Below are 27,559 nucleotides of genomic sequence, written 5' to 3' on the forward strand. Positions count from 1 at the left end.
TTTGCTTACTATTACTACTGCTTTACTATAAAGGATACAACTTAGGAACAGCCAAAAGGAAAAGATGCCCAGGGCAAGGAATGTGGGAAGGGACACAGAGCTTTCCTGCCCTCTCTGGGTCACCACTGTCCCAGCACCTTCCTGTGCTCACCAAGCTAGAACCTCTTGGAACCCTGTCGTTTCTAGATTTTGTTAGAGGCTTTATTGGATAGGTGTGATTGAGTAAATGGCAATTGATGAATAACTCAATCTCCAGCCCCTCTCCCCTCCCTGGAGGTGGGATGGTGGAGCTGGAAGTTCCAAACTTCTAATCATGCCTCGGTCTTCCTGGAAACCGGCCCCCATCCTGAAGCTATGGGCAGCTTCAGTGGCCTCCAGAAGCTATGGGTGGCCCCCAGCCACCAGTCATCTCAAGAGAATACCCAAGACACTCTCGTCACTCCAGAAAATCCGAGGGTCTTAGAAGCTTCTTGTGTCGAGAACCAGGGACCAAGTCCAAATATTATGACAAAAGGTGCTCCTGTCATCTCTACCACTCAAGAAATCTGAGATTTCACTAATCTGAAATTCTGGAGCTCTCTTCCCGAAAGTGGGGGAGCAGAGACCAAATATGTATTCCTCTGAAGTCACAATAATAGTGGGCAGAGTGGAGAACACTTAGAAGTTCAGACACACATATGCTTTCCAGAGCTCACAGTTAAATAGCCGGCCTTCCCCAACCCCCACCCACCACTGCAACCTCTGAAGTCAGAACCTTCAGTATTACACAGCCAAGCTCTCTGAAAAGATACTGGAAACAAAGGCAATGCAAGTTAAATGGCTGACCAGTCAAGCAGGTACCAAGGGGGAACATCCGTAAGGGCAAACGATGAAAGGCTAAGCATTTGGCTCTGAGGCATCTGGTTTGCTCAGAATTGAGTGAACATCTGCTCTGTAGCCCAGTCCTGGACGTTTGCTTGGCCGAAGATGAGGTAGACGACCAGGCCTGACACATTAATAGAAACTGAAATCAAGAAGACATTTCTCCAGCCAAACTCTGAATCCTGGAAGCAGGAAATTACAAAGTGTTAATGGTCTCTTGGCTCTTGCCCCTCCTATTCAGAAAGGTCCTGGCGCTTGTCCGGCTCACCAGCCCGCTCTGCTCCGGTCTCTGTGGCCTTCCTGGTTGTTCCTGGAATATGCAGGTCATTTCCTGGGCCCTGGCCTTTCCCTCTGCCGGAACAGTCCTCTTCCCAATAGCCATTTGTCTCACTCCCTTGTTTGCGTCCAGCCCTTACTTAAATGTTACATTTCCAGTGAGTCCTTCCAAGGCCACCCTACTTAAAATTGAAATCCCACCCCCTCCTACATGCCCGCTTCTCCTCCCCTTCTCTTCACACTTTGCCACCGTTCAGTTTCCCATATCTGATATGATGGATATGTACATATGAAATCATTAGATTTCCATCAGTTTCCTTCCTACAATAGAAGCTTCACCAGGCAGGACTTTTGTTTGTTTTATTCACTTGAACATTGCATGACATATGCTAAGTTTGAATTAATGAGTGGATGTATGAAGGGATGACAAGGGAAACAAATTCAGTTTGAGGATTTCCTTATTAAAAGCCTTTTCCTGACAGTATTAGTCAGCGACTGGAAGGGAAACCCCTCAATCATAGGCAAACCAGAATGGTTGGCCCCTCTATACTTTGCAAGAAATGCCATGAATAGTGCTAGAAATTTTGATGATTAGCATGAAACACTTACCTTCTAAAAACTCTTAAAGCAAAACAAACAAACAAACAAATAAAAACTCTTGAAGCATGAACTCATAAAGCTGAGCTCTCGTCATCGCTCCACGCCCTAAGCCTGTGGTAATTGTCCACCGGGAGCTGAGCCTGGGGGCCCCGAGGGGCTCAGGACTCTTGAGCTTTGAGCCCCGTGGGGAAGGAACAAAAGTGTCTCCGGTCTGACCTCTCCTGAGTGACCTCTGTAGGTTTCTCTCGTGAACATTTTCATCAGAGTGTTTGACCTCACCTGACTGATTAAATATCCAGCGACAGTGGAAGAAATGGCTCCCGATAGGTGACCAAAGACTTGTGATAGTCCCCTGAGAAAGCCGGTGTACCTGAGGCAGGAGAGAATATTCCAGTGTAAGCAAACCGTTCACCTCAGCTTCCTTGTTGTAACTCTGTGCTTGTCTCTGGGGACGCCCAGTGCCGACCCTTGGCCCAGCCTGAGTGAAGTGCTGACTAGTGATTAGCGTCGTCCCGGGTGAGGGTCTGAGACTCCCAAGCGTCACCTGTACTAACTTGTCAACCTCATTTATACAAAATGTACAGATGGATGGTTTGCATCTCGTCTGTACGTTCTCTTAGTTTCTGCTGTGGACCCCGATCTTGCAGCCTTGTCTTTGGGTAAAAAAGACCCCTCACTGGATGAGACGTAGGTTCCCCTGAGGCCAGGGCGTCTCCCAGGTGTCATGGCAGTTGGTTATCTGAAGCTTGAGTATGTTCTGCTGACCGGGAAAGGATCCCGGGAGCTACATGGGAAGTCCCAGGCCTCCTTGACACTACAGCTGTCAGCGGTGAGTGTTTCTCTTGCTCTCCGTTAGTCAAACTTTACCTTCAGTAAAGCCTCATGTGAGCCGGCCCTGTAGGGTTTTACGGGTCCTTCAGTCCAGCCCCGTGTGACTGCTGCCTTCCCCGACAGAGATATGGCTGTGAGTCCCCGCCTGTCCCCAGTGGAGCTGTGAGTGTGGCCACTGCCTCGCCGTTTTCACCTGGAAAACGGAGTGCAGGTGGTAGCCCGGCTTTGGGTCCCTTCCAGGAGTTATGTGGCTGTAGGGCTGGTGCCGGCATTTCCTGTGACCAGCGGCAGGCACAGATCAGCCACGTGGAACTGGGCCATCAGAGCGAGTTTAGGGCCGTGGGACCTGAGCTGAGCTTCTGTGAGGATGTGGCCAAGGGGTCCCTACCGAGGAGCAATATCCAAGAAGTTCACCAGCGCTCCTATCTGGCAGAAGGTGGTGGCGCTGGAAGACAGTGCCCACAAGCCCATACTGGTGCTGATGCTGGACCGGACCCAGTGCAGGGACACGAGGACCACAGATGGGATAAGAACCCCTGCCGCAGGAGGACAGACACAGAGTGAATAAAAACCACCCTGAGCTTCCCGCACCCCCCCAGCATCCATCTGTGTCCTTACCGATGGCAGTGGAGAGTTTCCTGATGGTAACGAGTCTGAAGATTTTCCTGGAGTGAAGAAAATCCGCCAGTAGACCTCCAAGGATACTGCTGATAAAGGCAACAGCTAACAGCAGGGACGACAGGATTCCACTCTGAGGACCAGAGATAACACACATGACACACATTGACCCTTGGGGGGCTTGTCTATGTGCATAGCTTCTCTCTATATACACGTCTCCTTGGATACAAATTTCAGGGTACTGGGATCAGCCAACACAGTTTTGGTGCCTGAGAGAAAATATGCATATAGTTCAATTAGAAAAAAAAGACTAATGTTCTCTTTATATGTAAAGGTCACTTGGAAATAGATTTTTAACAAGAACAAAACCCAGTAGAAAAATAGGCACAAGATAGGAAAAATTTATAGAAAAAGGAAAATAGGGGCTCCTAAAAATATTAAAAGGTGTCCAACCTTATAGTGAAAAGAACTACCTCTTCATGGATCAAACTGGCAAAAATCTGCAGAAATCCAACAGTTTTTTGACCAGATCTAAGGGAGGCTGTGGGAAACTGGGTACTATGGAGAGCAATTTGGCAATAGATAGAAAGTTTATATTGCATTTACCCTGAACTCAGACATGCAGAAATAGTTGCACAGGTGTGTGGCTGACGAGCAAGGTTTGTTGCTCAGAGGTGGAAACAACCCAAATGTCTCACCAAGGTGCCTGTGGACTATATGAAAAGATCACCGTGGTGTAATACACAAAGAATAACAGCATACACAACACATAATGTTTTGTGTAAAAAAAACTGACAAAATAAGAAGATACATTCATGTATGCCTGCGTCCTCATAAAGAAACAGCAGAAGAATATATAAGAAATGAATAAAACAGAGTGATCTGTGGCTGGGAGCGGGCTGGGAGAACAGGGCAGATGGGATGGGAGTGGGAGGAAGATTTTTCACTCCTATCTTTGGATATAGTTTTTAAAATGTTGTACCCTGTTTTGATTAGCTCAGCCTCTGTATTACGGTGCTATTAAAAAAAATGCAAGGAAAGAAATGTTGCGTATAACCCCCCAAATGGAAAGGCTTTAACTGTCACCGTGTCCCAGCTGTTCATATTATGGAGGAGTAAACTGAAACCACCAAGGTTTTGTGACTTAGGGAGAAACCACCCTGAGACCAACAGGAGTTGAGGCCTCTTGACTTTCCAAGCTGAGAAAGCCTGGTCTCAACTGACTGGTCTCCACTGGCCTCTCCAGTCCTTCACCCATCCTCCTTCTCCTCAGCCTTGGCCTCTGAGATGGGGACCCCACTTGGCCTCTCACCAGAGACAAACCATTCCCAACAGCTGGCCTCAGGGATGTCTGTCTGGACCTCCTGCCCCTGATGGTCTCATCTGAGGTTCCGGTTTTGTTGCCTGCTTCTGGCCCTCCTCTTCTGTGAACACCCATGGTCATTCCACCCTGGGGCTTTCTGACCTCAATACCTCCAGCCTCTTTGCACGTGTGCACCCCAGACTCTGACCTCTGCTCCGAAAGTCAGCTCTCTGTTGGCCAGTTAGCACCGTATTCACCAGAGGAGCCCAGTTAACATGCAAGCACTGCTTTTTGAGTCCAAAACACAAGAAAGTAGCAGTGACTCAGTAACCTTGTGAGCTGCCGCTAATAGGCTCTGAAATCTGATGTACTCTTTGCCACTTTGAAGACGTCTGTCTTGTAGGAATTTAAAGGCTCCTGTCCACCTGTTAGGACACCTGTCCATTTGGTGAAAACTCAGCTGTACACATATGTGCACTTTTCTCTGTATGCATCACACTTGAATAACAAATGTCTTAGAAGACCGTTATCTGCAAGTTTTTGGTAGGAGTCCTATTTGGGACTTTATGTGCTAGTGATAAGCTTTTGTTTTCAGCACGTGTTGTTAATGCTCCCTGTCAAGTCCTCTCTAAGGCAAAGTTTGTTTTGTTAACACTGTGTTGTTTATGTTGCCAGCACACTATCTTGTTTGCAACAGCTGATTGGACTGAACATAACTTCCATCAGTCCCTTAAGAAATATGACATTGTGTGAACATCAAGCTTACCTAGAACCATCCCAGTCTTCCCCAATAAGCAGTAGGTCACAGTGAAATGATTCAGAATTCACGCAACCAGGTTGCATTTCCTACACTAAGTTCCTGGGCCTATACCCCCGAGTTTGTGGCCATAAGTGAGACAGAGGATTATGTAATGAGGTGTTTCAACAGAAGAACAGAATGAGCTTTCTCTATACTTACATCTCTGAGGTTAACATGAAGTACAGAGTTGATGTATATTGGCGTGTATGCCATCAAAATACTAATAATCCAGAATTCAGTGAAATAAAAGACTAAAATGCCCCAAAGTGGTAGGGATTTCATCATAGCCTTGATGGGAAGGGACCAGCCTGGCGAAGAGTCCTAGAAGAAAGCAAATATCAATACCCTTCCATCAGAAGACAAGAGCTTTGCTCTAAGGCCCTCTTCACCCCGAGACACCGGGACAAGCAGGGAAACGGCAGAGAGGTTCATCAAACGCACCTGCTGAGCCAGTGAGCACACGATATAGTCCTTCTCACCAGTGCTGATAAACGGATGATTTGTGGGGTCATCATAAACAAGAGGAAACCAGAGAAAAGAACAGGCACAGCCAATTCCACCTAGGAAGAGGATCCCATTAGCCCTTGATGGGAGTTGTCTCCGCTTGACTCTGCACTGAGATGATGCCTGTGGTTGACAGAGTGACTGACCCCGTACGCCACTCCTGCCTGGATGTGTGCTGTATGTGTGTGGAGGGTGCTTCTCCACCCCTTGCGTGCACATTGCGACACCGTTGGACAGCCCAGTGTTACCAGTATTGAGCGGAAATAAAATTCATCTTAAAATTTTCTTTTTTAGGATCTTAAGAAATCTTTTTTTTTGAAGCAGAGTGTAGATTTTACTTATTTATTTATTTATTTTAAAGATTTTATTTATTTGTCAGAGAGAGAGCACAAGAAGGGGGAGGAGCAGATGTGGGGCTCCACCCCAGGACCCTGGGATCGTGACCTGAGCCGAAGGCAGACGCTTAACCGACTGAGCCACCCAGGTGCCCCAATTTTATTTATTTTTTTAATGAAAATATTATTTAATCTATAGATTTTATATAAACATCACCAATTTTCCCAATACTTTTTTCTTAGGTTCAGTTAGCCAACATATAATACCTCATTAGTTTTTGATGTAGCCATATTCAATGATTCATCAGTTGCATATAACACCCAGTGCTCATCACCACACGTGCCCTAATCTTAATAGCTCTTTTTACTAGGTAGCTTGTCCTTCACACACTCCTTCACAAATAGAGACTGAAGAGCTATCATAGAGTATAGAACTACCCTACACCAGGCGTTTGTGAGGTTTTGAGAGTATAAGAATACAAAGATGGAATTTTGCCATCAAGGAACTTAAAATCAAGTAGGGAGGCATAGACACGAAAATTACCGCTGTTGTAGATCGCGGGTGGAGGATGTCCACAAATGTTGTACTGAGTTCCTTCCTTGTAGATATACATTTGTAGCTTACCTTTCTGGAAACCATGAGCAGAGTAAGCCTCTCTCATTGCTTGAATAGTTTCTGTAACCTGCCCTTTGAGAAAGCCTTTGCAGGTCACCATGCTTAAAGTAACCCATCTTCACACAATTTTTTCTAGTGAATATATTGACTTGATGTTACAGGAACTCTTGGTATAAGAGCATTACCCTCTAACGGAAGCACGAGTGGTGCTCACTGGTCTTACTGGATCACACAAGTTGCAGATGGGACTTCAGAGAATGTTTTAAAACTTAAACACAGGGGCGCCTGGGTAGCTCAGTCGTTCATCGTCTGCCTTCGGCCCAGGACGTGATCCCAGGGTCCTGGGATCGAGCACTGCATTGGGCTCCTTCCTCCGCTAGGAGCCTGCTTCTTCCTCTCCCACTCCCCCTGCTTGTGTCCCCTCTCTCACTGGCTGTTTCTCTTTCTGTCAAATAAATAAATAAAATCTTATTTTGGGTAAAGGCAAATTGTGAAGAAGTAGAACGTAGCCTCTGGAACGCTCCGTGTGTCTTTGGGACCTTCTGCAGCGTTTCGTAATGCGTTACGTCCACTCTTGAGCCTCACACCGTCTACCCTGTCTTGCAGGTTTCTGCGCCAATCAGCATTTTACGATTAAGTCACAGTCTTACAATTATTTGATTGTAATAATAGAATTTTAAAAAATGAATTAAATAAGCATAATGAAAAGTATCATCCCCCCAAGGTACCATTTTCAACGTCTTAGGAAAGAAATCCCTCTGGGGCTTGTTGCGTGTTCAGTTTAGAAGCAGGACGGAATGTTATGATGCCTTTGAAGTCATTAGGTCATTCTAGCTATGCATCCAGGCTCCTGAGATTTAAATGTCATTTTGCAAGATTCACCACATGCTTAGCTCTGAACGTTATCAATTTTAGTTATATAGTTATAGAAATGCTCACATCTATTAGAGTTTGGTTAACCGTAGGTGACTTGGATCACGAAAATCATGCCCCGCATCCTCTGTCACAACACAAAATCCTGAGCTTTGCGAAGCCCAAACTCACCAAAGATATAGAAGACAGAAGGCCACCCTTCGGTCTCGCAGAGGAAACCACCGATGAGCAAAGTAATGAAGGATCCCGTCAATTCCCCTAAACAGAAGGCATAGGGGTGTTTTGGGTGAGAGAGTCAGGGTCGTGCTTTCGAGCAGGGAGACAGGGTAGTTGGAGGATAAGGTCTTGCTTGTGTTGCGAGGCCATTGCAGAGTACTCTGGGACAGTGCACCCAAGCTGACAATTTAGAGTATCGATTACCTGATAAAGCAGTGTTGATGAGTTGACTCTTTTCTAGTGGGGGAGCCCATTTGACCCAAATTAAATACTCGCTTGTTAATACCATAACCTGGAAAAAAAAAAAGTTCCATTCTTGACTATCTGAGGTCATTTTTGGAACCAATATTCCACTTACACTTAGAAAGCTTCTTGGTACCTGGGCTATGCCTTGAACAATCCGAAGGACGATGAGCGAGACCGCTCCTGCATCAGCTGCCAGTGGAACCAAGAGGGCCAGGATTGAGGAAAGAAGCAGGCTGACGCCCACCAAGTACTTGGCTCCAAATATTCCAGCTATGTAGCCGGTAGGGATTGGAGCCAAGAATGAGCCATAGTTGATAGAGCTGAGAATGATCCCCTGGATTTCAGGACTCCAGTCATACATAGGAGCCTAGGGGACAAAGAGAATCTCACTGTTGATCTTTGGCCAGAGAGTTGACAGTTTTTATCATGTGAACCTGAGAGGCGAAAAATAAAATAACTGGCGGTCCTCTCTCCTCCTACTTCTCTCCAGTTCCTCCAGTCTACCAATTTCATTAAAAAAAAACAAAAACCCAAAACCCAAACATATGCCCAACATACTCTTTCCTTTCACACAGTTTCCCTAGTTACACAATTAACTGACCCATTAAAATGTAAGAGATCCCGTAAAGAAAGAGAGGCTATAAAGAAGAAAGCGTTATAGGTAAGGTGACTTTAAAAATACGTGAAGGAAGAAAGTAAAAGTAAACATCTGTGAAACTTATTTTGTGATTTTCATCCTTGTAGGGTAGGAATGTATGTCAACTAAAGAGGAAAGTAGTTTCCTACATCCTACTTCTAGGAGTGCTTCCACTCCTCGACACTAAGAGGAGAGATGGACTCTCCTTAGCTGCGTATCATGTGCTTGTGTAGTATAGTTCACTGAACATAGTAGATGCTTCATAAATAGCCCTTCAGGTCAAGCCATGTGAGTCAGAGAAAGGCTCTGGAGTCTCATTAAACTTACCACTGCCTCCAGCTGCTGTAGGGTTTCGTTCCAGCCGTCCTGGGAGTCGGTGGAAGGCCTTCCCGCGGTGGCGTTGAGCAGGCCGGGCCGGGCTGTGCCGGTCACCATCGCGGGCATGGCGATGCTCAGGCTCATCTTCTGGGAGTTAACGGAGAAATTGCAGAGATGCACGATGACGGCTAGCCCATGTCGGACTGAGCAAAAGCCTGAGACGGAGGGGCACAGAAAGTCATAATCATGGCGCTTTTCTTCCCCCTTTCCTAAGTCTGGAAGAGGGAGAAGACTGCAGTGTGTGTGGGGAGGAGAAATAGAGACAGGGCAGGTGTTGCTCTGCAGGTGGCTGGTGGACACCTGTCCCCCAGGGGGTGAGGGGCTCCATAACCTCCTCAGAATCATTACTTGAGCAGAGACTTGAAGAAAGTGTGGAACTGGCCAGAAAGAGTGTTAGGAAGGTTTTTGAGGCAGGGCTCTGGGGTGAGCTCATAAGAATGGACTGGAAAGAGGTGAAATTGGCCAGAGAACCAGCTGGAGGCAGTGCTGTGTGGGATACGGGTAGTAAGAGCGAGGGATTGTTGGGAATTACTCCCAAGGGCCCCACCCTGTTAACAGAGAACGCACAAATGAACAGGTTAGGGGCTGGGAGGAGACGAGACTCGAAAGGTCGGGTAGGTTAGACTCCAGAAGCCATTTCAGCTTCATCTGGATACCGTAATCTGGGCTTGCATGAAATTTGCCAGTGATCTGTGAGGGGTCTGGGTTTATCCCTGGACTTGAGTCCAGGTGCATTAGTTTGGTAACAACTAGAAGGATTGATCGATTGTCCCTCTGGAGAAATTCCAGAGGTATAATTTATGATCCCATCCTCAAGGCCTGTGGGTGCCCTGTTTCCTGGGCAGCACTGTCTCCTGTTGTGTGGTGACACGGCAGCACAGACCCCCACCTTCGGTTTAACTCTGGGGGCATTCAGTTGAGACTGTCCCCTCCCCCATCCACATGAATTTACTTCGGAGTTTTGATCAACATTGTATAGCTATGGCAGATGACATTGCGAGGGATTGCCCCGCGAAGAGCCGTCTTCTCCTAGCCGAGAACAGGGGTGGCTCCCTGTGGATTCACATCTTTTCTCTAGTCCGAGCTGGAATCTTAGAGTTAGTTCTCATCAGTTAAGTCCCACACAAGTTTCTTAAGAGATTTTTTTTGTTTCTATAACCGAGTCCTCTCTCTATTATTTTCATGTTTCCTTCCTCTGGGTTTAGAGCAGAAAGCCAAGCCCACACACGTGTTAAGTACTAACAGTGGGAAACAATACATGGTTATTTTTGTCATTCGTAACATTTCATCCTCTTGGGTAAATTATTCACTGGCAGTTCATTAACAATGTTAGATAGGAGTGGTGACAGCGGGCACCCCTGCCATATCTGAATTTACCGGGCATGCTCCCCATATCACACCATTAAGTGTGCTGCTTGTTGGTGGGACTTGCGCTTTTACTGTACGAAGCTTTCCTATTCCTCTTTCTTATTTTGATGTGAATGCATGAGTTTAATGAAATGTATTTGAATCATAGAGTCAGACACCTGGATCTGCTCTATTTACAGCTATGTGTTCTTGGGCAAATTACCGAGCTATCTGCAGCCTCAGTATTCCACCTGTAAAATGGGGTCAATAATAGAGCCTACCTCAGGGCGCCTGGGTGGCTCAGTCGGTTAAGCATCTGCCTTCCACTCAGGTCACGATCTCAGGGTCCTGAGATCAAGCCCCACATCAGGCTCTCTGCTCTTGCTCTCTCTCTCTCTCTCAAATAAATAAATAAAATCTTAAAAAAAAAAAAATAGAGCCTACCTCAAGATGCTGTGATGAGAATTGACTATGTTTATGTAAGTTCATTATAATTATCGTTAAATAATATCTGTGTTTACATTTTTTTTTTTTTAAATTTTATTTTATTATATTGTGTTAATCACCATACAGTACATCCCCAGATTCCGATGTAAAGTTTGATGCTTCATTAGTTGCGTATAACACCCAGTGCACCATGCAATACGTGCCCTCCTTACTACCCATCACCAGTCTATCCCATTCCCCCACCCCCTCCCCTCTGAAGTCTTCAGTTTGTTTCTCATAGTCCATAGTCTCTCATGTTTCATTCCCCCTTCTGATTACCCCCCTTTTCTTTATCCCTTTCTTCCCCTACCGATCATCCTAGTTCTTATGTTCCATAGATGAGAGAAATCATATGATAATTGTCTTTCTCTGCTTGACTTATTTCACTTAGCATTATCTCCTCCAGTGCCGTCCATGTTGCAGCAAATGTTGAGAATTCGTTCTTTCTGATAGCTGAGTAATATTCCATTGTATATATGGACCACAGCTTCTTAATCCAGTCATCTGTTGAAGGGCATCTCGGCTCCTTCCATGATTTGGCTATTGTGGACAATGCAGCTATGAACATTGGGGTGCATATGGCCCTTCTCTTTACTACGTCTGTATCTTTGGGGTAAACACCCAGTAGTGCAATGGCTGGGTCATAGGGTAGTTCAATTTTTAACTTTTTAAGGGACCTCCACACTGTTTTCCAGAGTGGCTGTACCAACTTGCATTCCCACCAACAATGTAGGAGGGATCCCCTTTCTCCACATCCTCTCCAACAATTGTTGTTTCTTGCCTTGTCTATCTTTGCCATTCTAACTGGCGTAAGGTGGTATCTCAGTGTGGTTTTGATTTGAATTTCCCTGATGGCTAATGATTTTGAACATTTTTTCATGTGTCTGTTAGCCATTTGTATGTCTTCATTGGAAAAGTGTCTGTTCATATCTTCTGCCCATTTTATGATTTGTTTATTTGTTTCTCGTGTATTGAGTTTGAGAAGTTCTTTGTAGATCTTGGATACCAGTCCTTTATCTGTGGTGTCCTTTGCAAATATATTCTCCCATTCCGTGGGCTGTCTCTTAGTTTTTTTGACTGTTTCCTTGGCTGTGCAGAAGCTCTTTATCCTGATAAAGTCCCATAAGTTCATTTTATCTTTTATTTCTCTTGCCTTTGGCGATGTGTCGTGAAAAAGGTTGCTCTGGCCGATGTCATAGAAGTTGTTGCCTATGTTCTCCTCTAGAATTTTGATGGATTCCTGTCTCACATTGAGGTCTTTCATCCATTTGGAGTTTATTTTTGTGTATGGTGTGAGAGAGTGGTCAAGTTTCATTCTTTTGCATGTAGCTGTCCAATTTTCCCAGCACCATTTATTGAAGAGACTGTCTTTTTTCCACCGGATGTTTTTTCCTGCTTTATCAAAGATTAGTTGCCCAAAGAGCCGAGGGTCCATTTCTGGGTTCTCTATTCTGTTCCATTGGTCGATGTGTCTGTTTTTGTGCCAGTACCATGCTGTCTTTGTGATCACAGCTTTGTAGTACAGCTCGAAATCCGGCATTGTGATGCCCCCAGCTTTGTTTTTCCTTTTCAACAGTTCCTTGGAGATTCGGGGCCTTTTCTGGTTCCATACAAATTTAAGGACTATTTGTTCCAGTTCTTTGAAAAATGTCCTCGGTATTTTGATCGGGATAGCATTGAAAGTGTAGATTGCTCTGGGTAGTATGGACATTTTAACTATGTTAATTCTTCCAATCCATGAGCATGGAATATTTTTCCATCTTTTTATGTCTTCCTCAATATCTTTCAAAAGTGATCTATAGTTTCTAGGATATAGGTCCTTTACGTCTCTGGTTAAGTTAATTCCAAGGTAACGTATGGTTTTTGGTGTTATTGTAAATGGGATGGATTCCCTAATTTCTCTTTCTTCAGTCTCGTTATTCGTGTATAGAAATGCAACTGATTTCTGGGCATTGATTTTGTATCCTGCCACCTTACTGAATTGTTCTATAACTTCTAATAGTTTGGGAGTGGATTCCTTTGGGTTTTCCATATAGAGTATCATGTCATCTGCAAAGAGAGACAGTTTGACTTCTTCTTTGCCGATTTGGATACCTTTGATCCCTTTTTGTCTTCTGATTGCTGTTGCAAGGACTTCTAGTACTATGTTGAATAATAGTGGCGAGAGTGGGCATCCTTGTCGTGTTCCTGATCTTAAGGGAAAGGCTTCCAGCTTTTCCCCATTGAGAATAATGCTTGCAGTAGGCTTTTCATAGATGGCTTTTATGAGATTGAGAAATGTACCCTCTATTCCTACACTCTGAAGGGTTTTAATCAGGAAAGGATGCTGTATTTTGTCAAATGCTTTTTCTGCATCAATTGAGAGGATCATATGGTTCTTGAGTCTTTTCTTGTTGATATGATGTATCACATTGATTGATTTGCGAGTGTTGAACCATGCTTGCATCCCAGGTATGAATCCCACTTGGTCATGATGGATAATCCTTTTAATGTACTGTTGGATTCTATTAGCAAGGATCTTGTTGAGGATTTTGGCATCCATATTCATTAGAGAAATCGGTCTGTAATTCTCCTTTTTGAGGGGGTCTTTGCCTGGTTTGGGGATCAAGGTAATATTAGCCTCATAGAATGAGTTTGGTAGCTTTCCTTCTGTTTCTATTTTTTGAAATAGCTTTAGGAGAATAGGTATTATTTCTTCTTTGAATGTTTGGTAGAATTCCCCAGGAAAACCGTCTGGGCCTGGAGTTTTATTATTTGGAAGGTTGTTTATCACTGACTCAATTTCTTCATAGTTAATTGGCCTATTTAAGAAATCTATTTCTTCCTGTTTCAGTCTTGGTAGTTTATAGGTTTCCAGGAAGGCCTCCATCTCTTCCAGATTGTTTAGTTTTTTGGCATATAGCTGTTGATAAAAGTTTCTAATAATCCTTGCAATTTCAATGGTGCTGGTCGTGACCTCTCCCTTTTCAGTCATAATTTTAATAATCTCAGTCCTTTCTCTTTGTTTTTGGACAAGTTTTGCCAGTGGTCTGTCAATTTTATGGATTCTCTCAAAGAACCAGCTTCTAGTCCTGTTGATCTGCTGTACTGTGCTCCTGGTTTCTAATTCATTGATTTCTGCTCTAATCTTGGTCAACTCCTTCCTTGTCAGTGGGTTAGGCCTGTCCCTCTGTTGCTGTTCCAGTTTCTTGAGGTGAGAATATAGAAACTGCATTTTAGATTTTTCTATTCTTTTGAGTGAGGCTTGGATGGCTATGTATTTCCCCCTTAGGACTGCCTTTGCAGTATCCCATAGGTTTTGGACCGTTGTGTATTCATTCTCGTTGGTCTCCATAAATTGTTTAATTTGTTTTTTGATTTCCTGGTTTATCGAGTCATTCTTGAGCAGGATGGTTCTTAGCCTCCAAGTGTTTGAGTTTCTTCCAGGTTTTTCCTTGTGGTTGAGTTCCAATTTCAGAGCGTTGTGGTCTGAGAATATGCAGGGGATAATTTCAATCTTTTGGTATTGGCTGAGACCTGTTTTGTGTCCCAGAGCATGATCTATTCTTGAGAATGTTCCATGGGCATTTGAATAGAATGAGTATTCTTTGGTTCTGGGGTGTAGTGTTCTATATATATCTATGAGGTCCAACTCGTCGAGTATGGCATTCAAAGCCTTTGATTCTTTGCTTAGTTTTTGCCAGGGTGTTCTGTCTATTTCTGATAGTGGGGTGTTGAGGTCCCCTACTATTACTGTGTTCTTATCTATATGTCTCTTTATTTTGGTTAAGAGTTGGCTTGTGTATCTTGCTGCTCCCCTGTTGGGGGCATATATATTAATAATTGTCATATCCACTTGTTGAATACTTCCTTTAAGAATAATATAGTGCCCTTCTGTATCTCTCTCTATGGCCTCTAGTTTAAAATCCAGTCTATCTGATATGAGAATTGCTACTCCAGCTTTCTTTTGAGGTCCATTTGCGTGGAAGATGGTACTCCATCCCCTTACTCTAAGTCTGAATGCATCTTTGGGTTCAAAATGAGTCTCTTGTAGACAGCAAATGGATGGGTCATGTCTTTTTATCCAATCTGCAACCCTGTGGCGTTTTATGGGAGAGTTTAAGCCATTTAGATTGATAGAGATTATTGACAGATATGATTTTAATGATGCCATTTCTCTTTAAAGTCTTTGTATCGGTTGTGACTTGCTGCTCTGTATCACTCTTGGGGCCTTTTTACCTTTATAGAGCCCCCCTTAATATCTCCTGTAGGGCTGGTTTCGTGGTTACGAAATTGGTTAATGATTGGCGATTTTGGAACGTCTTTATTTCTCCATCAATTCTGAATGACAGCTTTGCTGGATAAAGGATCCTTGGCTGCATGTTTTTCTCTGAAAGAGCTTTAAAAATGCCCCCCCAAGCCTTTCTCTCATTCCAGGTCTCTGTAGACAGGTCTGACGTAATCCTGATACCTTTGCCTTGGTACGTGAGAAATTTCTTTGCCCTGGCCGCTTTCAATACTGTATCCTTGGATCTAATATTTGCGAATTGCACTATGACATGCCGTGGCGTAGGTTTGTCCTGGTTGAGCTTGGATGGGGTCCTCTCTGCCTCTTGGACACGAATGCTTGTTTCCCTTGCTAGATTAGGGAAGTTTTCAGCTACAATTTGTTCAAATATCTCTTCTAGACCTCTGTTTTTCTCCACCCCTTCAGGGATGCCGATGATTCTGACATTGGATCGTTTCATAGAGTCAGTAATCTCCCGTAATCTACATTCGTGGGCGTGGATTTTTTTAAGACCAGCTTCTATTTTCGTTTTTTCTTCTACTAACCCATCCTCCAATTCGCTAACGCGTTCCTCTGCCTCGGTGACCCTGGCCGTCAGAGCCTCTAGTTTTGACTGCATTTGGCTCATAGAATTTTTAATTTCTGTCAGATTCGCTCTCATTTCTGCCCTTAGGGATTCTATATTCTCAGCAACGCTTTCTCTGATGCTTTTTTCAAGTTTACTCATCATCTTGACCATTGTTGCTCTGAATTCCATTTCTGATAATTGGGATACATCCATATGTATTAATTCTGTGGCCGAGGCCAATTCTGTGGCAGAGGCCACAGACTCATTATCTTTTCTTTGCTGGGGGGGACTTCTCCTTCTCGTCATTCTGATGAAGAGAGATTGCAGGGTTGTCCAGAGCCCAAGTGTTGACTGGGACCCAGGCCGTGCGCCCTTGTTTTATAGAGATCTTAGGGATGTGGGCTTCTTCCTTAAAGAGTTTATTTATTTATTTGAGAGAGAGAGAGACAGTCAGCAAGAAAGGGAACCCAAGCAGAGGAGTGGGAGAGGAAGAAGCAGGTTCCCGGTGGAGAAGCCCGATGAAGGACTCCTTACGGAGCGTTGTGATCACACCCTAATCCGAAGACAGGTGCTTGGTGACTGCGCCACTCAGGCGCTCCGGGTTGTGGGCTTCTTGATTTTTCAGCCTGCCTTCTGGGGGAGGGGCCTGCCTGCAGGTACTCAGAAAACCCTGTTTGGGTAGAGTCTCTGTGTCCCTTGCGAGGGGGGATGGGGATGGGCACCCTGTGAGCCGGTATTTCCGGGCTTTTGTTCTCTGGCGGCTTTCCCTGGCGGTTTGCTATGCCTCTTCTGAGAGAGCAGCAGCGGCTGAAATTCAGCCTCTGTCTCAGAACAGAGGGATCGCGGATCGTTCTCCACTGATGTTCTGGCCACTTTAACTCTGTTTCTGTTGGTGCTGCTCAACCCTGCAGCATCCCGGGCTGTGCGCCCCACACCCGGCGTCCCAGCCCTCACTTCCAGGGCCGGCACGTCTCTGTCCTTTGTGTTTCCAACCCCGCCCGCCGCCAGCCGCCCCGCGCGGGCTCCCGGAGCTCCCCGTCTCAGTCTGGTGTCTCACGGGTGCTGACCGCGAGTCCGCCTGCTCCCCCGTGCAGGTGGCCCTCCAGCCGCCAGCCGCCCCGCGGACGCTCCCGGAGCTCCCGGTCTCAGCCTCGATCCAGTGAGCACACCGGAGCTCCGGAGCTCCGTGAGATGCTTGGTGGTGCACGCTCCCGGCTCACGGACTCAGTCTGCCGTTTCCAGAGTGCGGGTCCGCGGTCCGCCCGCTCCCCGGTGCAGGTGGCCCGCCAGCCGCCCTGCGCGCGCGCTCCTGGAGCTCGCGTTCTAAGTCTGTTGTCTCGCGGGTGCCGTCCGCGAGTCCGCCTGCTCCCCCGTGCAGGTGGCCCGCCAACCGCCAGCCGTCCCGCGTGCGCTCCCGGAGCTCCCTTCTCAGCCTGCTGTCTCAAGCGTGCGGGTCCGCGGTCTGTCCACTCCCCCTTGCAGGTGGCTACCGCTTCCCGGCGCCCTGACACGGCGGCTCCCTCCCCCTTCTGTTTAGCTTCCGATATCTGTGCGCGGTTTCACGGCTCCCCGCTTCGTACCTCGATACTCAGCGCTGGAGATGTTCATTTGTAGAGATCCAGATGTATCTTCCTGCGTCTCAGGCTGATTCCGTGGATATTCCTGCTTCTGGTACCTATCCAGCTCAACTCAGGGGACCGGCTGAAAAAGGTGTCCCCTACTCCTCCGCCATCTTAACCTCCCCCTGTGTTTACATTCTTGAAATGATCTCATTTTAATAGGCTTTTGTAATGAAAACACATGATTTATTTTGCTAATATTTTGGCTAGAATTTTACATTAGCATAATAATTGAATTTGGGTGAATATTATTCTGAGTATGTGTGTGCGTGTAATTTTTGACATGCTAGCTTTGTAAAGAAAGATTTTAGGCTTTCCATCTCAATCTACAGCCTGAAGTATTTTAGGTATGTAGTCACTTTCTTTTTCTCTTTTTAAAGATTTTTTTATTTATTTCAGAGAGAGGGCAGGAGGGGAAGAGGGAGACCAGGAATCTCAAGCAGACTCCTTACTGAGCACAGAGCCAGATGCGGGGCTCGATCTCATGAACCTGAAATCATGACCTGAGCTGAAACCAAGAGTCAGAGGCTTAACCCACTGAGACACCCAGGTGCCCCTCATTTTCTTTTTTCTTAATACACTTTTTTATGTTAGAACAGTTTTGGACTTCCAGAATTATTGAGTTCCTTTTTTTTATGATTTTAATAATTTATTTGAAAGAAAGAGAGATAGCAAGAGAGAGCACAAGTGGGGAAGAGAGGGAGAAGCAGGCTCTCTGCTGAGCGGGGAGCCTGAGGCAGGACTCGATCCCAGGACCCTGGGATTATGACCTGAGCCAAAGGCAGTCACTCAACCAACTGAGCCACCCAGGCGCCCCTGAATTACTGAGTTCCTGTCCACTTCACACCCACTTTCCCCTGTTATGGGCCTTCTCTTATTACGTACGTTTGTCACAATTGATGAACTTACTGGGATGTAGGATTATTAGCTAAGTCCACACTGTATTCAGACTTCTTGGTTTTTACCTGATGTCTCTTTTCTGTTCCAGAACCCCACTCAGGATAGCACAGTACATTTAATTGTCATGTCTTCTTGGGATACTTAAGGCTAAGACAGGTGTTATCTTATGAAAAGCCTATTTCCATAAGCAAATTAATGAATCACGTACTTATGAACCATTAAGAGTTTAGCAGAAAATAAGGTGTTCGATAGATTTTCTTAGGACATGTTATAGAAAAGCACCAAGTTGCGATATAGACAACGTGGAGGAGGAAAAGTGACTTTTATGACACGGTGGAGAGGAAAAGCCTGTTCTGTCTGAGGCGGGGCTGGATCTATGTGAACAGAGAAATCTAATCGGATGCTCCTGGCCTTAGAATCAGAAAACCCAAGACCAGTTTCCCTATTTTCTACTTAGCATCTGCTCTGAATTTTTTCATTCATCTATAAATAATGTCTTGATACCTATATCCCTTCAAGGTTTCTCACAAGAAGTGAAATAATTCTCCATAAAAAAAGCTTTAAAGCTATATAGAGCCCTTGGCATTTGGTGGGAGCATCGTGCTGTATACCACCAAAAGGGAAATCGAGGTGACATAGATACCACTTTTATCCGTAGCCAGTACATGATGTTACCTTTCCTGGAGGCTTGCGCGTGAGCCGTATTTAAATTACCATCACTGGAAATAACAGCTACTCTCTTGGCTTCTGCTCTAGTAGACATTTTGGTTCTTTTCTCCCAGGGACTGGTATTCACCAACTGAAATAAAAGAATGCAAAAGCAAATGCAGGGCGACAAGTGTCCCATATCACACATGGCACTGCCCCAGTTCTATGAATTAGGAGGAGATACTTGGTGGGAAAAGTGCTAGATTGGTGTTCAGGAGACCCGATTTGTTGCCCAGACTCACTAGCCAATTGTGTGGCCCTGGGAGGGTCACAGTTACCCTGGGTCTTAGTTTCTGCTTCTCTCAAATGAAGGGTGTGTCCTGGATCACCTTAACGGATTGTAATATTCTTTCCAGTTCTGTGTTCCTTTGTCTCTCAACTGATATATGTATCAACTGGATGTTAAAACTTGACAGTCGTCTTTGAAATTTCATCCGGAAGATTCCAGTTTCTTAAATTACCTGGAAAACTGCCTGTTATAAACATCTAGATACACCAGATAAAATATGGCTAACATCTTTTTAAATACATAGCTCCAAAGATAGTAAGAGATACCCCCGTGGATGTAATGAACAGTTTGGGGCATGAGCTAATTCTTCAGTGACCCTGGACTGCGGTGGGGAGCAGACATCAACTTCAGTGATGCAGGGTCTTGAGATCTAGGTCCCTGGGATGAGGGAGGAAGCCTTAGACCTCTGCCAGCAAGGCGATTATAATGGAGATCCTGTGATAGAGCCAGAGCCCTCAAAGGGGCTCGAAACTGAATTAAAGAGGCTTTTTGTCCATTGCAACAGTGAGACAGCGATAGCTTACATCGTCGTGAGCTGTGGTTTGAAAAGAAAGAGCCTCTTCTTAAAATTCCGAAAATTCATAACTGGCATGAGGAGTTGGGTCGCAATCCACACTGTTTTCATTGTCTGAGAACTCTGTCGGCTGAAAAACTGAACCAAGAACTGGGCCCAGGCCAATTTCCTTAATGCAGATCACACAGAATTACAGGTGAAGCTCCACTTAATGTGACTCCAGATCCCAAATTAGAAGCACTCACAGAAGCAGCCATCCGAGGCAAGTCCTCAGACAAAACACATCGCAGGAACAAATTGCTGAGAACTTCCAAGGGTCGGATAAACTGATAAATGCCTTATATAAGCATGCTTAAAATAATTGAAGAAATAAAGGACAGACTAAAACGTAAGAAGATACCCAAAAGAACAGGCATATTTAAGAAAGACACTACTTGAAATACAAAAAACAAATTTAAGCATTGAAATTAGAAACGAAGTCATTAGTCATTAGACAATAAGATAATGACTGAATTAGTGAAATAGAAGGTAGAACAGAATTATACAGAATAAAATCATTTATACAGAATAAGTTATACAGAATAATTATACAGAATATTAAACAGAATAAGTATATTACACAGATTTAAAGCTGAGGGAGATGATGTATGGTAGCAAAGTTATGGGACTTGGAAAATAGAGTTAAAAGGTCTGGTATATGTTGAATAAGACTTCTGGGAAAAGAAAATGAACAGAATTGCAGAGAGGCAATGCTTTAAGAAATAACGGTTAGGGCTTTTCCGGAATAGATGAAATAAGATTTCTCGGATTCAGGAATCACAATGAGTCTGAAGCCAGAGAAATGAAGTTAAAGCGATACCTAGACATATCATAAGAATCCTGCAGGATACAAAAAGCATGAACCTTATCGGTAATGATACATGCCGTAAGAGGTCATTGATGGTGGGGGGGTAGAAAGTAATTACAGTATGATACCAGATAAGGGAGCAGTGTTCTTTTTAAACTTCAAGATAATTAAAAAAAAGACAAAGTATAAGAAAGTGGGTGAGAGTATGTAACCACCAGTAGAATGACAGATGAAGAACAGACATGGTGGAATGCACCCTGCCTTACTCTCAAAGACATGAACATTAGAAGAAGATCTTATTTCTTACTTGTCCCCTTCCATAAATATTTGAAAGACTTATCCCTAGTTTAGGCAAATGTATGGGGAACCAAGCTGTTGTTTGTGGGAGTCAGGGCATCTTTCCACTTGGTATTGCTGCGTCAGGTGTCCACCAGGGAGTAAACTAACAGCCACACAACAGCATGTCCCAGGACAGTCCTTGTAGTGGTGTTGGTAAAAGTGAAAAATTAGCAGCTAACTCATGGTCATTAATGTTTGAATAGTTAAAGTACATATATTTTTGGAATACTATACATCAGAAAGAACTAATAAAATCTATATAAGTATTAAAGATTTAAAGGACAGATTAAGTGAAAAAAGCAAGTTGTAAATTCAAAGGGATACATGCAGCCCGATGTTTAGAGCAACATTATTTACAACAGCTAAGATATGGAAGCAGCCCAGTGTCCATCAATTGATGAATGGGTAAAGTAGAGGTGGTGTGTGTGTGTGTGTGTGTATAGTATATATATAGTATATATATTGTGTATATATTGTGTATATATTGTGTGTATATATATAGTATATATATATTGTGTATATATATAGTATATATATTGTGTATATATATAGTATATATATATTGTGTATATATATACAATGTATAATATAATATATATATAATGGACTATTACTCAGCCATAAAAAAGAAGGAAATCTTGCATTTGCAATGTGAGAATATAATGCTGAGTGAAACAAGTTAGAGAAAGACAAAACCCATATGATTTCATTTGTATGTAGAACTTAAGAAACAAAACAAACAAGCAAAGGAAAAAAAGAGAGAGAGAGAAAGAAAGAAACAGATTCTTAGCTACAGAGAACACACTGATGGTCACCAGAGGGGAGGGGGTGGAGGATGGGGAAACCAGGTGACAGGGATGCAGGAGGACACGTGCTTGGACGAGCACCGGGTGATGTGTGGAAGTGCTGAATCACCGTATTGTACCCTTGAAGCTAGTATTACACTGTATGGTAACTAACTGGAATTAAAACAAAAACTTACAAAAAAAGAAAATAGTGAGTTATAGAACAGTGAGTACCAAGGTAATAAAATAAGTAAAACATTGTATACACACATTATGTAATTTACGTGTTTATAAGTGAGTAGAAAATTATGAAAAGAAAAATCACAACATTGAGACAATGACAGCTCTCCTGTACATTGTCCTTAGCGCTGGTTTTAAAATTAAGATACACAGGGCGCCTGGGTGGCTCACTTGGTGAAGCGTCTGCCTTCAGCTCAGGTCGTGATCTCAGGGTCTTGGGATCAAGTCCCACGTAGGGCTCCCTGCTTAGCGGGGAGCCTGCTTCTCCCTCTCCCTCTACCCTTCCCCCTGCTTGCGCGCTCTCTCTCTTTCTCTATTAACTAAATAAACAAAATCTTTCAAAAAATGCATTTAAAACAACAACAGAAAAAAGTACCTGTGATCACAATGTCTGGGGCCTTATGTGCGTCCGTGTACGTGTGTGTGTACGTGTGTGTGTAACTGGATGTTAAAATGGCACTTCCTGCTTAGCGTGGAAGCCCCCAGACTATTTCGAGAGGAAAACAGTAAGTGTTGCCTCCGGCCCAAAGAGGTAGGAGACCACCCTCCAGGACTTGAGAAGAGGGCTGTTGAGCCCACTCCCAGGGCACAACCCGACTGAGATGAAGACCCTGAGAGAATTGTTTTAGAGAGAGCAGCCAGTTTGGCCTGGCACTTCTTCACCCTGCCTTTGGGGAAGAGGGGGAGGGCACTGCCCTTCACTCTCAGTCACACACCAGGGGCTGCTTGCAAGGAGGGGGGTCACCCAGGCAGCTTGACGTCTGTCCCCTGGAGGCTCGTGTGTGCACCTGTGTGTGAGAGAGAGAAGGGGGCTGGCGCGTGACACCGGCCTGAGAATACACGGGCACGAGGCTGTGCAGAGCGGAGAGAGGGCCCACGCCACACTGAGACCTCGTGACGCCTCTGTCCCCCCAGCGGCGGGTGCGGAGACACACAGAGAGTGGCGGATTCCTTCTGAGCCAGATGCGGGTGACGCAGGAGGGACCCAGCTTCCAGCCATACCCAGTGGAACGGTCTATAGGGGACATGGCCCCAGAAGAGATGGAGGGATGGTAGGAAGCCCAACGGCTGACAGGGGCACAGTAAGGGAGAGACCGTGGGGTGTCCCCCGTGGGGAGCTATCTCTAAAGGATGGAGCCATGAACGTCCACCCGAGCCCAGAGCGCCAGGGCCAGGTCACAAGAGTCCCAGTCAGGAGCCACTTCCCCCTCTTTCCAGCCACCCCTCCGCCTCCCTAACCCCGGCCTAGAAGGATCAGAAGCCTCAGCCAGCAAGAGGGGTGAGGGCAGGAGCTGACAGAGAAAGGGAGCAAGAAGCCAAACCAAGTGACCACCAACCCCACCGAGGTCCAAGCTGGAGATAGAGAGAAGCTCTATTTTTAAAAAATATAATTAACATACAGTGTTATTGGAGTTTCAGGTGTATAATGTAGTGATTCAACAGTTCTGTTACTCAGCGTTCATCTCAATAAGTGTGCTCTCAATCCCCTTTATCTAGACAGAAGCTCTACTTTATTTATTTATTTATTTAAGGTTTTATTTATTTATTAGAGAGAGAGACAAAGATAGTGACAGCACAAGTGGGAGGTACGGGAGGGGCCGAGGGAGAGGGAGAATCAGGCTTCCCACTGAGCAGGGAGCCCAATGCGGGACTCAATCCCAGGGCTCTGGGATCATGACCTGAGCTGAAGGCAGGCGCTTAACTGACTGAGCCACCCAGACACCCCGAGAAGCTCTATTTTTAGATAAAGTTTGGAGTTTTGTGCTTTTCATCAGACGGGACCTACTGATCACAACATGAGATTATTTGGAATCTGAAAGTAACCAATGGACTTTTTATTCTGAGTCACCCTGGTAATTCTGAAAAGAAGTCTGTCAGATGAAGGGATGGAATATTTTGCTGTAAAAATGATTTGTTTATCATGTCTGTACACATTTAGGGCAATTAGTTGAACCGAAAGGAGAATATCAGTCACAAGACTTGAAGTCCTAGCTTTCAGACTAACTTTTTTGCCACGGTGATAACTGTAAGGACTCCGCACATACCAGGGCCTGAGAACTCACTGACCACTAGTTCATTCATTGATTCAGTAAATATTTGTTGAACCAGTGAATGGAATGTTATGCTTCCTTAGCTCTTCCTCTTTTTTTTTTTTTTTAATAGATTTTATTTATTTATTGGACAGAGAGAGACACAGCGGGAGAGGGAACACCAGCAGGGGGAGTGGGAGTGGGAGAAGCAGGCTCCCTGCTGAGCAGGGAGCCCTTCAGGGGGCTTGATGCCAGGACCTTGGGATCATGACCTCAGCCGAAGGCAGACATCTTTGCTCTTTCTCGTGCATTTATGGCTCAAGCGCTTAGTTCTCTTTAAATTGCCCCCGTCTATACTTACTATGACAGAAGCATATGCCAGCTTGTCTGGTAACCAGCAGTGATGTCTCACATACTGTCCACGGCTGGATCCCTTGCCCTATGTCGGATTTGTCCTACCTTCATCCTCCACTGCCAACTCCCACTGCCTCGTCAACCCCAGCGAGACCTCTGGGAGAGGTACAATATGAAAAGGAAAACACGAGAATGTCATTTGCTGTGGAGAAAATGAGAGTCACAGTGATGGCCACTAGGTAACTAGCAAGAAGAGGGCAGTGCTTTACCTGGTTCTTTGGGAAAGATCTATTTGAGCTAAATTGGGAATGATGAGAAGAAAGGAGCTCTGAGCAAAAGCCTTCCTGGCAAAGGAGCCAGCAGGTTTGTCCAGTGCCAGTGCAGAGTGAGTGAGAAGTTGATATGGGAAAGGAGACCAAAGTGGTGGTCAGCAGCCATACCATGTGGGGTCCCACAGGCTGGATAAGGAAACTGGATTCACCTGGCTGCTGGGTGGTGATGCATGGTCTCTACGGAGCAAGACCGGGAACCAAGAGAGTCAGGAAGAGGCTGTTGTGGTCACCTAGGCAAGAGCTGATGTATGGGAGAGGCTGGTCATGGTGCAAAAGACTGGACTGGGGATCTGTTTTAGAGTGAAAGTCAACAAGAATCGCTAATGAGGTGGTTAGGGGAGGAGAGAATGGGGGAGATCCCTGGAGACTTCTAGATTTATGGCTTGTACAAATGAGTAAATGGTGTTATGCACCATAGAGATGGGAAAGTGAGTGGGAGGGAAGTACGTTTCCAGAAGAAAAAGAAGAGTTTCACTCTGCGCTGTTGGGTTTGAGATGCCTGTTAGACTCAGAAGGGAAGACAGCCCAGTACACATTGTGCCTGTGAATCTGTAGCTTGAGACAGGGTGCCCAGGGAGAAATATAAATTTGAAAGTCATCCCTTTTATCTATTTACGTACCGACTAAGAAAATGAGGAACAACCTGCAAAGGTACTGAATGAGTCATTCTATCAACTTACTGTCCGATTCCATGGCCAAGACTGATTCTGTGTTTATTCTTTGCATGAACCCTTCCTTGTCTTGCTCGTCTGCTCTTCACTAGTTCACTGTGGAGTGAGGCTTTTAAGGCCCCGTGATGGGCTATTAGGAGCTCACGTGTTTTTATATCTGGTCTCAGCCCTGAACATTTCCTCCATACAAGAAGCGGCTTGTGGCTTGTATTCAAAGCTCCAAAATCAGAGTCCTCTGCCCCCAAATCTTCACCTAATAACCACTGCCCAAAGCCGTGGGATTCCATTTGCATAAATTCACTGGAGAGGTCTCATCTGTTTTGATTAACTTAATCTTTTAGCCCTGATAAAAATCTTCCTTTGCCAAAAGTCAGTTTTTACGTTTACTGTCTCATCACAGATGTAGCCAGTGTTTTATTATTATTATTATTACTATTGTTATTATTAACGCATCCCACAAAAATAAGCCCAATATATCAGTCTTAAGCTAAAGGTATCTAGTCTGGTCCCAATATTTGGGTGATATTAACCCTTAAAAGCATAGTTTAAAATTGCTGGTTCACTTCCGCATGCTTCAGATAATTCAGACTCTCTGTCTCGGCAACTATTCTTTTGGATGAATTGATTCCCTGAAGTTTTATTCTCTGGAGTTCTGCAGCTCTTGTTTCTTTTAGGATAAGGTGTTATCATCTCTTACTTTTCAGAATTATCGTGGGAAAGAGGAGTTCTCTTCCCCACCCCACAACATCCACCCCAGGGCAACAAATGAGGGAAAGGCCCACTCCCATCATCAAAAGTAGAATTAGGGGGAAAGAGAGAAGGCTAACCTGTGGGAGTTAGAGTGCGGGGTCCTCGCTCCTTTCCAATAAATTCCTTTAAGCTTTTCAAAATTTTCTACATTGCCCTACATCCTGAGCAGGTAAATGATTACCTCAAAACCTTTAGCCTTTATGTTACCCAATGGGAAGATTGTTTGGAGTGAATGGTTTAATTTTTAACTTTTATTAATTGACAAGTAGACCAAGCTCATTAGATCTTCCTCAGGCTTCAAGGCCAACTGAGGTCGCTTCCATCTTCCCTAATCTTCCAGCCAGGATCAGTGTTCCTGCTTATAGGATCCTGACACCCCATCCCCTCTGTTTGCAGTGCTGTTCATTATGCTTCTTATTAGGATGGGGTACATCCTGTCCCTTTTGAGTCCTGTCTCCATCAGGACTGTTTAGTAGAACTAGGCTCTCCACAGAGTGGAGACGTAACACCCATTTTGGTTGACTCAAGTGACTTGTGGTTTACTGATTATAGCTGTTGGCGCAAAGACCACTGAGCTTTCTGGGAACAGTCACAGCCTGTGATTCTGCTCCCTTTCATGGCAGAACATTTCAGAAGACTCACCCATACTGTACTCTGTCCCCCTGCCCCACTCAAGACAAGAAAGCTCTTGGCAAAGCCATCACTGACTTCCATTCTGGTAAATCCAGTGGCCAGTCCCAAGACTTTATCTGTTAAGCCTGCTAGCTTTCATCACTCATTCCTTCCCCGGACTGTTTCCCTGGATTGTCACCCATGATTCAGGCTCAATTTTCCTCATGCCTTATTGGGTCCTCCTGAATCCTTTTAGCGGGTTCTTATGTTTTCTTTAACTTCTCATGTTGGTGTGTCCAGTACTGTGGCCTTGAATTTCCTCCCAGTTCAAACTCACTCCCAGGTGAACCCACATGGTCTCCTTTCTTTACCTGCCCTTCCTCGGACCCCTTCCCGAGCCAGAACTTCAGCTCTTCAGCCACACTCATTTCTCCTTGGGTATCCAGTGGGTATCTCAGTCTTCACATGACCGCAAGAAGGCCTGAACCCCCTCCATCTCCACCCCTGCCCCAGACTCCCCATCTTGGCCGATGGCATCACTATTTCACCAGTTCATCTTGCCCTAAACCTTGGAGTCTTCCCTCAATAGGTCTGCTCTTTCCCTCGGCGAGTGTTCTCTCTACCAGCATGTCCTATCAGCTCTGCCTTCAGACCTTTTCCCAAATCCCGTTGCTTTTCATTTCCTCCATTCCTAATGCAATCACCTGTTGCTAGGGTAAATAAAACAGACCCTCACCTGGCCCCACCATTTCACCTCTCTCTTTCAGTTCATCTCCACACGTCAGGCAGAATATTGAAAATGTAAATA

General features: G+C 44.9%; 1 protein-coding gene across 4 annotated transcripts; it reads right to left on the reverse strand.

Annotated features, from left to right (window-relative positions):
• SLC17A4 (solute carrier family 17 member 4) lies at window positions 1–26,284 on the reverse strand. Of its 4 annotated transcripts, XM_002915830.4 has the most exons (12): window positions 26,217–26,284; window positions 18,956–19,079; window positions 9,043–9,248; window positions 8,212–8,445; window positions 8,037–8,124; window positions 7,788–7,874; window positions 5,730–5,848; window positions 5,448–5,609; window positions 3,187–3,319; window positions 2,957–3,104; window positions 2,017–2,107; window positions 1–1,043 (listed from the first exon to the last, which is right to left on the reverse strand). In XM_002915830.4, exons 2-12 carry the CDS (start codon window positions 19,041–19,043, stop codon window positions 909–911), a joined length of 1,491 nt encoding a protein of 496 aa, XP_002915876.3. In that variant the 5' UTR covers window positions 19,044–19,079; window positions 26,217–26,284; the 3' UTR covers window positions 1–908. The 4 variants fall into 4 exon arrangements, with proteins under 4 accessions (XP_002915876.3, XP_034516129.1, XP_034516131.1 ...); XM_034660238.1 differs by lacking the exons at window positions 18,956–19,079; window positions 26,217–26,284 and adding an exon at window positions 24,394–24,453; XM_034660240.1 differs by lacking the exon at window positions 2,957–3,104 and having other exon boundaries at window positions 908–1,043.
• Between the last annotated feature and the right edge of the window lie 1,275 nt (window positions 26,285–27,559).

The sequence above is a fragment of the Ailuropoda melanoleuca genome, chromosome 5 (assembly GCF_002007445.2).
Source record: "Ailuropoda melanoleuca isolate Jingjing chromosome 5, ASM200744v2, whole genome shotgun sequence".
NCBI lineage: Eukaryota > Metazoa > Chordata > Mammalia > Carnivora > Ursidae > Ailuropoda > Ailuropoda melanoleuca.

Bases quoted from the DNA above. Each gene is read 5' to 3' on its own strand.
- SLC17A4 (XM_002915830.4), bottom strand. From the start codon at position 19,043: ATGTCTACTAGAGCAGAAGCCAAGAGAGTAGCTGTTATTTCCAGTGAT. The intron at 5,849-7,787 runs GTGAGTTTGGGC...TCCTCTTCCTAG, and splicing joins TTCTGTCTTCTATATCTTTG to GTGGAATTGGCTGTGCCTGT. The intron at 3,105-3,186 runs GTAAGGACACAG...CTCCTGCGGCAG, and splicing joins GAAACTCTCCACTGCCATCG to GGGTTCTTATCCCATCTGTG.